Raw genomic sequence first — 12,763 nt, forward strand, 5'->3', positions numbered from 1 at the left:
GTATAGGCTGTCCACCCGGGAAAAGAACATCTTCCGCTATACATTTAAAGATATGCATTTAGAAGGATGTACAGTAACATCATCATTTACAGTTAAAGACCTGGGAGTTATATTAGACAGAAACTTGTTTTTTGAAAATCATATTTTATAAGTTACAAAAACAGCCTTCTTCCACCTCAGAAACATTGCTAAGCTATGGAACATGCTATCTGTTTCTAAAGCAGAAAAGTTAATTAATCCATTCATGACCTCTAGACTAGATTACTATAATGCATTACTAGCTGGTTGTCCTTCATCCTCGATAAACAAGCTACAATTAGTCCAAAATGCAGCTGCTAGAGTTTTTATTAGGTTAAGAAAACATGATCATATAACACCAATTTTATCATCTCTACACTGGTTACCTATTAAGTGTCATATCAATTACAAAGTATTGCTACTGACCTATAAGGGCCTAAATGGTTTAGCTCCTGTGTATTTAACTGATCTTCTATTGCGCTCTTTAAGGTCACAAAACTCTGGGCTTTTGGTAGTGCCTATAATATCTAAGTCCACTAAAGGAGGGAGAGCGTTCTCACATTTGACCCCTAAACTCTGAAAAAGCCTTCCTGATAATGTTCGGGGCTCAGACTCGCTCTCCCAGTTTAAATCTAGATTAAGTCGCATCTCTTTAGTCAAGCATTCATATAATGCATCTCATAACCTTATACTATCCGATCAAATACACACGATTATCCTTGATTAATTTTATGAACAGCAGCTACGCTAATTATTTTATATTTGCTTCTCTGTTTTATCTCGGGATGCCCATCCTGAGGTAACTAGAGTATGTCAGCTCCAGACTTCAGATGCCCCAACACCTGAGAAGAGACGGCGCCAACTCCTGCGAAGACTTACATTTTCTATAGGCCTATGTCATAATCATTTGTTAACAAACAAGTATATGCATTACTTCAATGAGCTCATTGTTTCTGCCTTAAATTATTACATTGTTTAAATTAATAAATGTTTAGCTAACTGTGTGATTTGTACGTACATTTCTGAAATACACAAATTAGACAGATACCTCTGATAACAGATCACTCTAAATTTTAATGTGGACTCGTGCATTTTCTGTGAAGCTGCTTTGAAATGATTTGTCAAAAGCGCTATACAAATAAATGTGAAATTAATTGAATATAAGCACCCTGTGTAATCTTTCTCTGCCATACAGGAAAATGCCGAAATCTTTGGACATACTATTTGAACACCGTATGAATAATTCCGGCATTTCCATCACCAGCTCTGACAATATCGTTTTGTCGCGTTAAGAGTGATGGAAAAGACAGTTTGAAATCCAATTTGAGCAGCGAGAGCATCAAGACTGAGACGCATCTGTAAAAATCTGATTGGAATCACATTTCAAGCCACCTTCATAGGTGGTTTTTTGCTGTCCAGAGACTCCAGACTTTCAAAAACCCATCTGGATAATTTTTTGCTGGCAGTCTGAACATGGCCTTAGATATATATATGCACTGACACCTTCTTTTCTCAAAAGTACGTACAATACACTTATTACAAGAACAGCACGCATCCATGGAAATCTGGGATAAAGTGTCTTTCTGTGGATCTAAAAAACTTTCCAGGATGTGAACCATAAAACTTTTGGCTTTCAAAGCCAGAACAAAGATTGTGCTAAAGCTTTCACCCAGGCTGGAGATTTCAGCCAAGCTCTCTTTTTAATTCAGGTAACACTAGCACTCACCTGTTCCCTCTTCACTGTCATCATCGTCCTGCCACCACGGCACAGACACAGAAGCCTTCTTCACTGGCCTGACAGGTGCTTTTCCCAAGCTGTCAAGAACACTAGCGTGCTTGGTGCTGGAGCCCAAATCAACAGAGTCATCAGAGACAGACTGAAAAAAGCACAAGTACACGTACACAACAACATAAAGTTTACATGCAATACTGGACTGTATATTATAGCATTATAAAATAATTTGCAGAATAAACATGTTTAGATGGAGTACAGCATGTCATAGAGCAAGAAGCATATCAAAGCAAACGCAAACAATTGTAAGAAGTAACGTTAAACAAAAGACTATCAAAAGTAACTTAAACGTTACCTCTTTCATGAATTGCTCGAACTGTTGATCCAGCTCCTCTTTATTCAGTCTGTGAGCCATAATTCACTGACAAACTGTGTGACAAACATATCAAAATTCAAATCAGTATTAGGCCTATACGTGTTATATAAAAGTGTTATTATGCATAACTCCTTTAAAACATATAAACAAAGTTCAACCTGCTAAACATTGAAAACCTAAAGAGAAAGATTCTGGGAGAGAATGCATTATAAACAAACAGCTCGCTAAGTTAGCTCGTTTGGCATGATAACCGAGAGAAACGGACAAAATGTTAAACTGAAGAAAACACAGGACGCAAATGACTCACCAATACAGAATGAAATAGAATATGGATACAGCAAATCCTTTAATGTTCACATTGTTTTTTAAAATGATACAGTTTACCATAAAGTTTCCCGCTACAATAACCGGGGGATTACTGTCAGTTTATTGGGCATGTGACGTCACATCGGTCCGGAGATTTGATTGGGCGGTTCAGTTCCGTCTATTTGGGTTGCCATGTTGGAGAAAATACTCTACTGCGCTGCTTTACCTTGAAATTCTGATATTATTTTTTGTGCGTGATACATGTAACCCGTGTGATATTTGTTAAAAAAAAAACACCAAAAAAACAAAAGCAAAATTAGTTCGAGAAATGCACTTTTACCTATTCAAGCCTTCTTTTGATATTGTGTATACAGCACTGACTGTGAGTGACCTCGAGGGGCAGTACTGCTCCACAGATTAGTCACTCTTCTTGACTGTTCAATTTTTGCATAGGCTACACATATTCTGTAGGTTACAATATTTGCATATAACAAATAATAACAGTCTCCCCAACACCATACGGTTGCATCTGCTGCTACTGCTACCATCTGAATCTGAAATGTAACAGAATTAAGCATGTGCATTATGAATATCTGAACCTTAAGTGAGTGAGATCATAATTTTTTTTTTTTTTTTTTAAAGCTCCATCCATTGTACATCATTTGCCTTGTCATTTCTGTTGCATTAGCCCCCTGCTGGGTGCTTGAATGGAACAATCAGCAAATCACAGCAGGGTATACAGAAACAAGAACAACTAAGTGTGTGGTTCACGCTCATCTTTGAAATCTCCGATTTCTCTAAATGAATGCTTAATGCATTCTAATCGTGACCCTGTGTCATCATAGCTCTATCTGACTCTGTCTGAATGAGATAAGTGAATGAGTGATTAGGATGTGAATGCTTCCCTTGTCCCTCGTTTCTCATGTAAATGTGCCCCCATCGTCCCCCAAACCCACCCCATACCTTAATGAAGGCAGTGTCCTCTCCCGTCGACTTGACATTGGGATGCTGGTGTACTCACTGATAGGATCCGGACAGGATCACCCTGTCCACCCCACCCTCACTGTAATTCATATTCATGTAAGGCCCTGTTAATATTTTGGTGGGGTGTGCATCTTGAAAGGGAGGGGCTCCATTACAGATAATTGGACTGACCTTCAGTTGTATTTCACAGTACACTGACATTGACCGTCCTTTAGCAAACTTATATATTTAAAAGCCACATGGAATGCATTTCATCAGGTTTATCTTTTTTGGAGATTGCAATGGCTCTGAGTTTAATTTGTCAGGCAACTTTGAATGAATCCAATGGATTGATAACCAGTTCTTCAGATGCTATAGCGATATGTAGTGCTGTCCTTCCAAGGTACATGAACTTTGTCGTACTGATACATTTAAATGTTTTTAGGGAGATTATTTCAACCAAAAATGATTTTGTCCAAGTGGATTCAAAGTAAAATCAACCAAAACACTGTCTATTTTGTTGTTCAGTCATTGTGTGAATATAATAGTATTAATTAATATATTTTAATTTATAAATATTTTGAATGTAATGTATAATTAATTTATATGTTAAAATATATATTTATAAAAAAATAAAAAATAATTCATAATAAATTTCTAGTCCACTCTCCAGTCTTGAATTTAAAGAAAAGAGGGATATAAATGTAGATTTCTCTTTAAATGTGGCTCAGATAGATTGAGAAGGGGTGAAGAAAAATTAACCTGCACGTGTGAGAAGAGATGAGGCCCATTAAACACTGGCTGGCTCTCCAGACATCATCTCCTTCACTCGTGCTCTTCTCCTGGCTGATCAATTACTACTGCCTCCTGAAACCCTTTGGCGGGTGACACTCAAGCCATGCAGCCCGCTTCATCATCAGCTTTCTGGGCTCGTTGCCTCAGGCCCATTTCTGCCACATAGAGGAGGAGAGGAAGCTGTTTATGATGGTTTTAGTAGGGATTTTGGCTATTGAGAAACACACACACACACACACACACACACACACACACACACACACACACACACACACACACACACACACACACACACACACACACACACACACACACACACACACACACACACACACACACGTAGTGTTTTCATGTTTTATGGGGACTTTCCATAGACATAATGATTTTTATACTGTACAAACTGTATATTCTATTCCCTTACACTAACCCTACCCCTAAACCTACCCATCACAGAAAACTTTCTGCATTTTTACATTTTCAAAAAACATCACTTAGTATGATTTATAATCTGTTTTCCTCATGGGGACCAAAAAATGTCCCCACACGAACAAGGATTTCAGATATTGCCATCCTTATGGGGACAAAATGTCCCCATAAGGTATGGTTTACCAGGCCACACACACACACACACACACACACACACACACACACACACACACGCTTCTTCACTGTAATTCCTTCCTGAACATACTCATATTATCTATAATTGTGATTCATGACCAACGTTTTACTATGTTTCAGGCTCTTTTTTTTAAGTATTGTTGACCTGTCATAACATCTGCTGATGAAAACCAAGTGTTTTTGGGAGATATATAAACTGGTATATATTATAGAATAAATGGAAGATTATGAGAGCTGGACTGGAGAACCTTTTACGTAATATCCAGAGATGTCAGAATTAATGTTTAAGAGCACTTACTGTTGGATTTATATACAATTTTCAGATGTAAAATACAAAATTTAAGCATTAATATTTAATACCAGCCTAATACCATATAAATAATAAATAAATACAATTTAATTTAAATATAAATGGGTAAATACAAGAGCAAATAAAATACATAAATAATATTAATACAACTAATAAAACAGTACAGCACTATGAGTAGAAAAACAATGTAATAAACTTAATAAAAACAACATATTTTCCAAATAATATCCTTTTTGACGTGTTTGATTAATTTATACAAGAAACTATATAGATGCCTGTTCAGTTTCCGGGCAGTTTTGAGGTTCGCATGAGGATGATAATATTTGGGGGTTCGTGGCACCTCAAAAATTTAAATCCCCTGCTCAAGAAAAATAAAAAATGTAACACTGCATTTAAAAGTCTTACAGTTTTTCTCGATTGTTTAAACACATTTCTTGAAACTATGCCTTGTATTCTCAAAACAGTAAACACAACATAGTCTTATACACTGGTGCAATAAATTCAAAACAACATTTCCAAAACTGGTAATTTATGTTATGTTGCCTCCTCCTCATTCTCCACCTCCACTCCAGTGTCCTCGTCCTCTTCCTTCATGTCTTTCTGGATCCATTGTTCCAAAACTGAATGAACTGACTCTGGCCCTTTTATCTATCTATTGAAGGTTCTGATTGGTGTGTGATCAATTTTGACTTTTAGTGTTTCCACTTGGGTAATTGTGTACAAAATGAGCTGAAGCTGTGCTGACTTGAGTGAACAATATTGAATGCTAGTGCTTTCTAAATGACAACATGGTGTAGGCAATGCGAAATTAAGGGATTTGTGTGTAGTTTTACAGTGACAGTTTAGCAAATCTGACTCATGTGTCAAAACAGGGGAATAGTGTTAGGGAAATTGGTGTGCTTTTTGATAAATGGTGTTATGGTTTTGAAATTTTAGTTCAAAAGCCTGGTTATAGTATTTAAGCAATCAAGAAAAACTGTATAGTATGTGTACTCGATGGGAAATGGGAATCAAACCTGTTGCTAGCACGATGCTCTGCCAGTTCGTTCTTCTGTTTAATGAATACTGTGATTTGGACGTATTATTGTTTTCGCATTCTTTTATATTCTAGAGAAGCATGCATATCGGATGCAGCTTTAGTTTAGTCTGCTAGTGACGGAAAATTGCACCATCTTCCAGAAGGGGGCAGGATTGCTCTATGTATGCGTTATTAGCCGTACCATCCCTGACCACTAGAAACAGTCACACTTGGCTTCTGTTCATCTTCCTGCCCATCTCAATCTGTGGGATTTAGGTGTAATCCCCTGAGCATACAAACCTGCCCTCTAAACTCCTCCTTAACCGACCAAAGCCCATTGATCACCAAGTGCATCTGTCTTAAGTCCACTACAAAGGTGTCAAAATATAACCCACTATGAGAAAACAGAAGTGCGCTGTTTAATATAGCTCATTATGTTCACAGAATCACTTCATCTCTCAGAGGCCCTTCACCTAAAACCCTGACTCCTGCCCTCAACGTTCACGGGTGTTGGATTTTTAGATGGCACATTATTGTGTCTCTCAGTTGACTGGCTCTTTGCAGATCACCTTCTCATGATCCCTCGGTTAAGAGTGAGATGGGAAGCGAGACACAGAGCTGGAGGGTGGCCCTGACTCTGGGGGATGGGAGGGAGGGACTCTGCACAGTAACTCTGGAGAGGCACAGACTCACTGCTCTTCAGAGGAGAGGAGGAGAGGCACATTAATCATCCCAAGACATCTGTTCTTTCTGCTGCTTTAGAATTCTGTCAAAGCACTCCTGACTTCCCCCCTATTGCTGAACAGAAAAATGGTAAAAAAAAGAAAAGAAAAAGAAAGAGGAGAACTGGTGGAAAAAGCCAAAAATTCTCATCTTTTTTCCATGGTCTGAGTGAAACATTAGATTTAAGTCTATGATCTTCACATCTCATTAAATTCCAATTCATTTTACTTGAGCCATTGACAGGCGGCTATAGTGGGCATTTAAAGTCGGAATGAAACGCAAGTATGCGATAGTCTTTTCTATCCTATAGAGTGGTGCAGGGATTACGTCAGATCCCGGAAGAATAATTCTCCTCTGGTTTCCTTGAGATTTTGCTACGGGTTTTTTTCAATTTATGAGTAAAATAAAGTCTGTGGGAAACATAACTTGACATTACTTTAACGTTTTGCTCTACAATGTACACACCCATACAGAAAAAGCGCATTTTGAAGCAGTTATGTTTATTCTTGGAAACGAATGTTTCTAATAAGTAACTAAAGATAGTTTTGGAGTGTGTGCAGTTTACGTTGTAAAACAAAACGTCAAAATATCAAGTTATGTTTACCGTGGGCTTAATTTTACTCTATTGTGTTGTTTATCGGAGTAAAACGGCTTTGCGAACAAGAAAAAAAGTAGGACAGGACTTGATTTTATCCATCAGTAATTGATTGGATCGTTGTGGTTTGTTATTGCTGTGATCTCATGTGAGTGACAGGTTGTTCTGCCCTCACACCATGCAGTAAACTCATCATCAGAATAGATAAGAGATGGAAAAGCAGCAAAGCGTGGGCGGTTCTTGTGCACCCAAAATCCTGCCGCTTTCACAAGCACGGCTCTTTTGGCCACTGAAGATTAAAATATTTTATGTATTTGTGAGCGGCAGTGGCAGCTTTAACCAATCATCAATCTGGTTCAGTAATAGTATTATATTATAGGTCAGTTCACATTCAATTGAATTTACATCCAATTCACATTCAATTGAATTTACATCCAATTCACATTCAATTCGATTCACATTCAATTCACATTCAATTCACATTCAATTCACATTCAATTCACATTCAATTCACATTCAATTCACATTCAATTCACATTCAATTCACTTCACATTCACATTCCCATTTCAATATAATTCACCTTAAATATTTCAATTCACATTCAATTTAATTCAAATTTCAATTTAATTCACCTTCAATATTTCAATTCATTTTGATTCACATTCAATTCACATTTCAATTTAATTCACATTCAACATTTCAATTTATTTTGATTCACATTCGATTCCCATTCCCATTTCTATTCACATTCAATTCAATTCACATTTAATTCACATTTCAATTTAATTCACATTCAATATTTCAATGAATTTTGATTCACATTCAATTCACATTTCAATTTAATTCACAATCAATATTTCAATTCATTTTGATTCAGATTTCAATTCAATTCATATTTCAATTCAATTCACATTAAATATTCAATATTTAATTTAATTTTGATTTACATTCAATTCACATTCAATTCAATTCACATTCAATTCAATTCTCATTCAAATCACATTCGTCTGCCACTCACAAAAAGATAAAATATTTTTTATCTTTGATGGCGACTGCCACTAAGAGATGTGTTTGTGAAAGCCGCTGGATTTGCGTCGCCTCTGCGCCACCAGCTAAACTGCCCGCGTTTTGCTGCTTTCTGCATCTCCTATTGAAAATGAACTGGACACTCACGACTGCCGTGTTCTGTGTGAAAGGGCCTTAATACGGAAGCACGCAGACAATTCAAAATTCGAGGAATTCAGAAATTACGGGGGACAATGACAGCGTTTTCTGCGTACTGCTGCAGTAAATTTAACATTAATCACGGCGGAAACATAGCCGAGTGATCATGTTTAACTGTTTTCTGGACATTAAATTGACTTTAGTAGTACTTCAGACATAAACCAGCACCGGTGTTTAGATGCACATACTGAATTGCTTTTTTCTCCAGTTTAAATATATGTATACAAATAACACCATTGATACAGTGTAATGTCAAATCTTAATGTGACTAAAGACTAAATTTCATTACTCAATTCGAGGGAAAAGTGAATCACTATTAAATTAATCTGACTATACCACCCTGGTGGAGCACTCACACTCTCACACTCACACTCACACTCACACTCACACTCACACTCACACTCGATTGAAGCAGCTAGCCTCCCTTGTCCACACCGAGTCCTCACTGGCTCCTGGAGAAGGAAGAAAGTGAGACACATTAACAAAAAACAGGAAAACTATACTAAATAATGAAAAAGACCGAACCAAAGTAAAATTAAAAGTAAAAAAAAGAAAAGAAAGAAACACACCAACTTGCCACAATGCCAGCACCACCAGACCCGCTCTAACTAAACATAGAGCACATTACTAAGGCTATTCACATCATTACACAGTCAGAGAGGGTCAACATACCATAGAAGAAACGTGAACGGAACAGAAAAGGCCAGGAAGGGAAGAACCCAGACTTACGAGGACCCGTACACCCATCAAACTAAGCGTCTTTAAATATTACGGCCGCTTCCACCTCATTGGTCTGCCAAAGCCACACTTAACCAGGGCCAATAAGAGGGCAAAATCACTTATCCTGCCACATCGATGGCAACTATGCGTGTCATTTGTTCAGAGTCTGTAGTGCTATAAAGAGTTTGCCAAAGAAATGGGCTGTGGTGTGTTTATGACAGTTGTTAATATTAGATCTCTTGACTTATGAAAAAGAAGACTATTGAAAGTTTGTTGTCCTATGGCCATGTATTTTAAAAAGCAGAAGCACATTACATTAGACAGTAATGAGATATAATCGACACTAATGACATTTCAGAATATAGATTCTGATGTCTGACTATTCAGTAGCTATATGTCCATAAGCACTCCTAGTTTTTGGTGGCAGTGCTGCTTTGTTCATGTTCTTACATCATTCGTTTCATCCAAATATCCAAATCTTAGCAAACTATTGTAATGTCCACTCTTGTCCACACTTCTGTCCCATGATTATAACTGTCCACATTTTAAAGCTTAATCAGCTCTTTAGTGAATGTGTTGCAATTCTTGAATCATGTGAGGTTTAGACAGTTTACATCCATCACATTACATTACAATAAACAAGTTTTTTTGTCCATTAGTAAGCATTACAGTAATCTGTCACTGTTACTGTACAGAGGCATATGTTTACAATGTGCAAAAATGCTGTATAATGTTTTATTGTCAGAGGTCGTCCTTTTTTGGATTTGTAGAAGGGAAATTGTCTTGCATTTGCATTAATAAACAGAATTAATGAATAAAACCCATTAGCCATTCTTCATTGATTTTAATCATTTGAATTACATCAGAATTAAAGGTGAAATTTATATATTTTTTTCACCACTAAAATTGCAGAAATTATAAATGTTTAAAAAATATATATATTTCCTGATAGTTGGTCATACAGATAGTCCTGCCCCAAATTCAAACCATATAGGCCTATAATACACATATATTATATAAATATAATTTAAAGGAGTAATAAAGATTAAAGCTGTTCATGTAAATACTTTTATGTTTAAGAGGCTGTCAATTTGTTTGTATTGTATTTTTCATATAATTGTAATTTATATTTAAGTGCTAAGAACACCAATGAACACTATGAGATCAGGCTACATATCAGGAGATCAGGTTAAGCTGGGATAGTAGAAAACTTATTAACAAAGTAAAATTGCACAGAATGCACAGTTCACCTTTATTTATAATATAATATATGACCAAAGGTAGACAAATGTTAATCATTACAGTAAACAGTAAACCCACCCAGTTTCAAAGTCCACGTTCAGCTTCAAGGAGGAAGTTACTAAATTGTTTCATGGCATGTGATGTAAAGAAGGAAGCTGAGAAGTGGTATAATATTGGTCAGAAGAAAAAAGAAGAAGAAGTGAAAGTTGTTTAAATGGATCTCTAGTAAACTGAAAGTGCAAAAGGCATCTGCTGTGGGGAAATAGTGGAAGCTAGTGGGGTAATATACAGTGATTTTGTAATAGAACATATCAGCTAAAAATGTTTTGAGAGATTATTGGGAAAACCTTCTTCGTTGAGTTCTGATGCCATCGTAAGTCATCGATCAGTGAGGTTCCTAAATGAAAAGTTCTAGGAGGATTATAATGCTCTGATACGTAGATCTCTTCGATTTTGTTCTTATTCATGTTGAGTTTCACAATGACTCTGTCCATGTTGCTCAGTTTATTATGTGGATCATAGTACTTCCTTACTTCATAGGGAAGATCCTCAGAGTGTCGGTGGTGAAGGTTTCCTATGGTGAAGTAGGAATATGTCCATTTGTCCTTCAGTGGAGGGAGCAGGAATCCGCTGTTATAAAACACATGGAACCCAAACTCTCCTGCCAAAGGATTGCAGAGAGCCACCATGTTATTGTCAATGCAATTTTTCACATACCACTTAATTAGAGCAAGTCCGTGTCGGGGTGGTGGAGTTCCAAACCCAGTCTCCTTCAGCTCCTCTTCATTGTTTAATGTTTCAATGGCGATGACCAAGATGGCAAACAAAAGGCTGAGATTTTTTATCATTTCTGTATGCAGTTTGCAGGGAGAATGAGATATTAATGCAACATCAAAATAATTCTTAATTCTTAATTCACATTCCCAGCTAACAGGGGACATTCTCAGAACTTTGGCTAAGTTCTGGCAAGGTTCCCTCAAAATTATTTTGTATATATAAATATATATTAATACTGATACATAGGATACTGATCTGAGAAAGAGTATACTGTCAACAATCTTTTTTCTCCTTTGTATTCTATCACAGATTTTTATCATGTTAGCATGAAAAGAATGTCTTGTACCTGCCTTTCCTGTTGGTATTGTTATATATATATAGACATAAACTTGTTTAAATCAACAGTAACAGACACTTTTAAATTTCGGATTGTTTCTTGCATCTCATTTACAGTTTTTGGAACCTGTGCAGAGCTTTTTTAAACAAAGAACAACACCAAAAATCGTACACTCTATTAAGATGTCATGATAATTTACCTGAATGATGCAGCAGAACGTAGGTTTGGAATTACTTGAGGAGACTGTGGATATTTTGTGAGGCTAACTGCGTTTGTATAGAATCTTTTCAGTGTATGTGGGCTCTTGGTTTGAGAGTTGCATTTTTCTGGCTTATTTTCCCGCCCTATCTAAGAGGAAGTGGTTAAATATGTGAAGTCTACATGACAGATGTGTTCTGCCCTGTTGCCCGGCCTCAGTTCCGGATTATGAATTATCAAAATACATTCATCTTAATCCTAACAGCTCTGATGGTGACTGAAAAGAGAAAACCCCCATTTCTTCTTCCCTAGAGAAAAGCAAATATGGCATGCGATAACCTACAGGATCTGTGCTTTGAGATTTTTTTTTTCTGAAAATATCTGCAGGTGGAAAGTCCAGTTTCTGTTCACAGATTATGTCTAAACTCCCTTTAAGGCAATTCAGTTCACTCGTGGCTGTTTTGGAAACCCCCTCCCAGGCAGCTATTTTCTGATCCAATCTGACTTCTTACCTATTATGCCGCCTAAATCATAATCATACACTGTTCGTTTGTTGGGCAAAGGAGGACTGGCCCCCCGACTGAGCCTGGGTTCTCCCAAAGTTTTTTTCTCCATTCTGTCACCTGATGGAGTTTTGGTTCCTTGCCATTGTCGCCTTTTTTTCCGCCTGTATTCGCCGTTGGCTTTTGGCTTGCTTAGTTGGGGACATTTAACATTTAATTTTGAATTTAACAATACTATTACAACTTTACTTTCCTGTTATCTCTGTAAAGCTGCTTTGAAACAATTTGTATTGTAAAAGCGCTA

The 12,763-nt window shown here is 36.9% G+C and overlaps 2 protein-coding genes across 4 annotated transcripts in view; both read right to left on the reverse strand.

The window, feature by feature from the left end:
- cep162 (centrosomal protein 162) overlaps positions 1–2,580 on the reverse strand; it is a 31,581-nt gene extending 29,001 nt beyond the window's left edge. The window contains exons 1-3 of one of the 2 annotated variants that reach the window (XM_077218034.1): positions 2,434–2,580; positions 2,106–2,179; positions 1,745–1,895 (exon numbers count right to left, since the gene is read on the reverse strand). In XM_077218034.1, the coding sequence (XP_077074149.1) occupies positions 1,745–1,895; positions 2,106–2,165 (211 nt within the window). In that variant the 5' untranslated portion in view covers positions 2,166–2,179; positions 2,434–2,580. The remainder of the gene's footprint in view (positions 1–1,744; positions 1,896–2,105; positions 2,180–2,433) is intronic. The other variant, XM_077218042.1, reaches the window with a different exon arrangement.
- Positions 2,581–8,279: 5,699 nt separating this feature from the next.
- LOC143714185 (uncharacterized) lies at positions 8,280–12,118 on the reverse strand. Of its 2 annotated transcripts, none has more exons than XR_013195419.1 (4): positions 11,958–12,118; positions 10,723–11,494; positions 9,061–9,134; positions 8,280–9,022 (listed from the first exon to the last, which is right to left on the reverse strand). XR_013195419.1 is itself a non-coding variant. In XM_077205253.1 (4 exons), exons 2-4 carry the CDS (start codon positions 11,490–11,492, stop codon positions 9,013–9,015), a joined length of 585 nt encoding a protein of 194 aa, XP_077061368.1. In that variant the 5' UTR covers positions 11,493–11,494; positions 11,958–12,118; the 3' UTR covers positions 8,280–9,012. The 2 variants fall into 2 exon arrangements, 1 of the variants encoding a protein (XP_077061368.1); XM_077205253.1 differs by having other exon boundaries at positions 10,992–11,494.
- Positions 12,119–12,763: the final 645 nt, after the last annotated feature.

Source organism: Siphateles boraxobius, unplaced genomic scaffold, assembly GCF_051911475.1.
Source record: "Siphateles boraxobius isolate OS27281-9 unplaced genomic scaffold, OSU_SipBor_1 12, whole genome shotgun sequence".
NCBI classification, from domain to species: domain Eukaryota; kingdom Metazoa; phylum Chordata; class Actinopteri; order Cypriniformes; family Leuciscidae; genus Siphateles; species Siphateles boraxobius.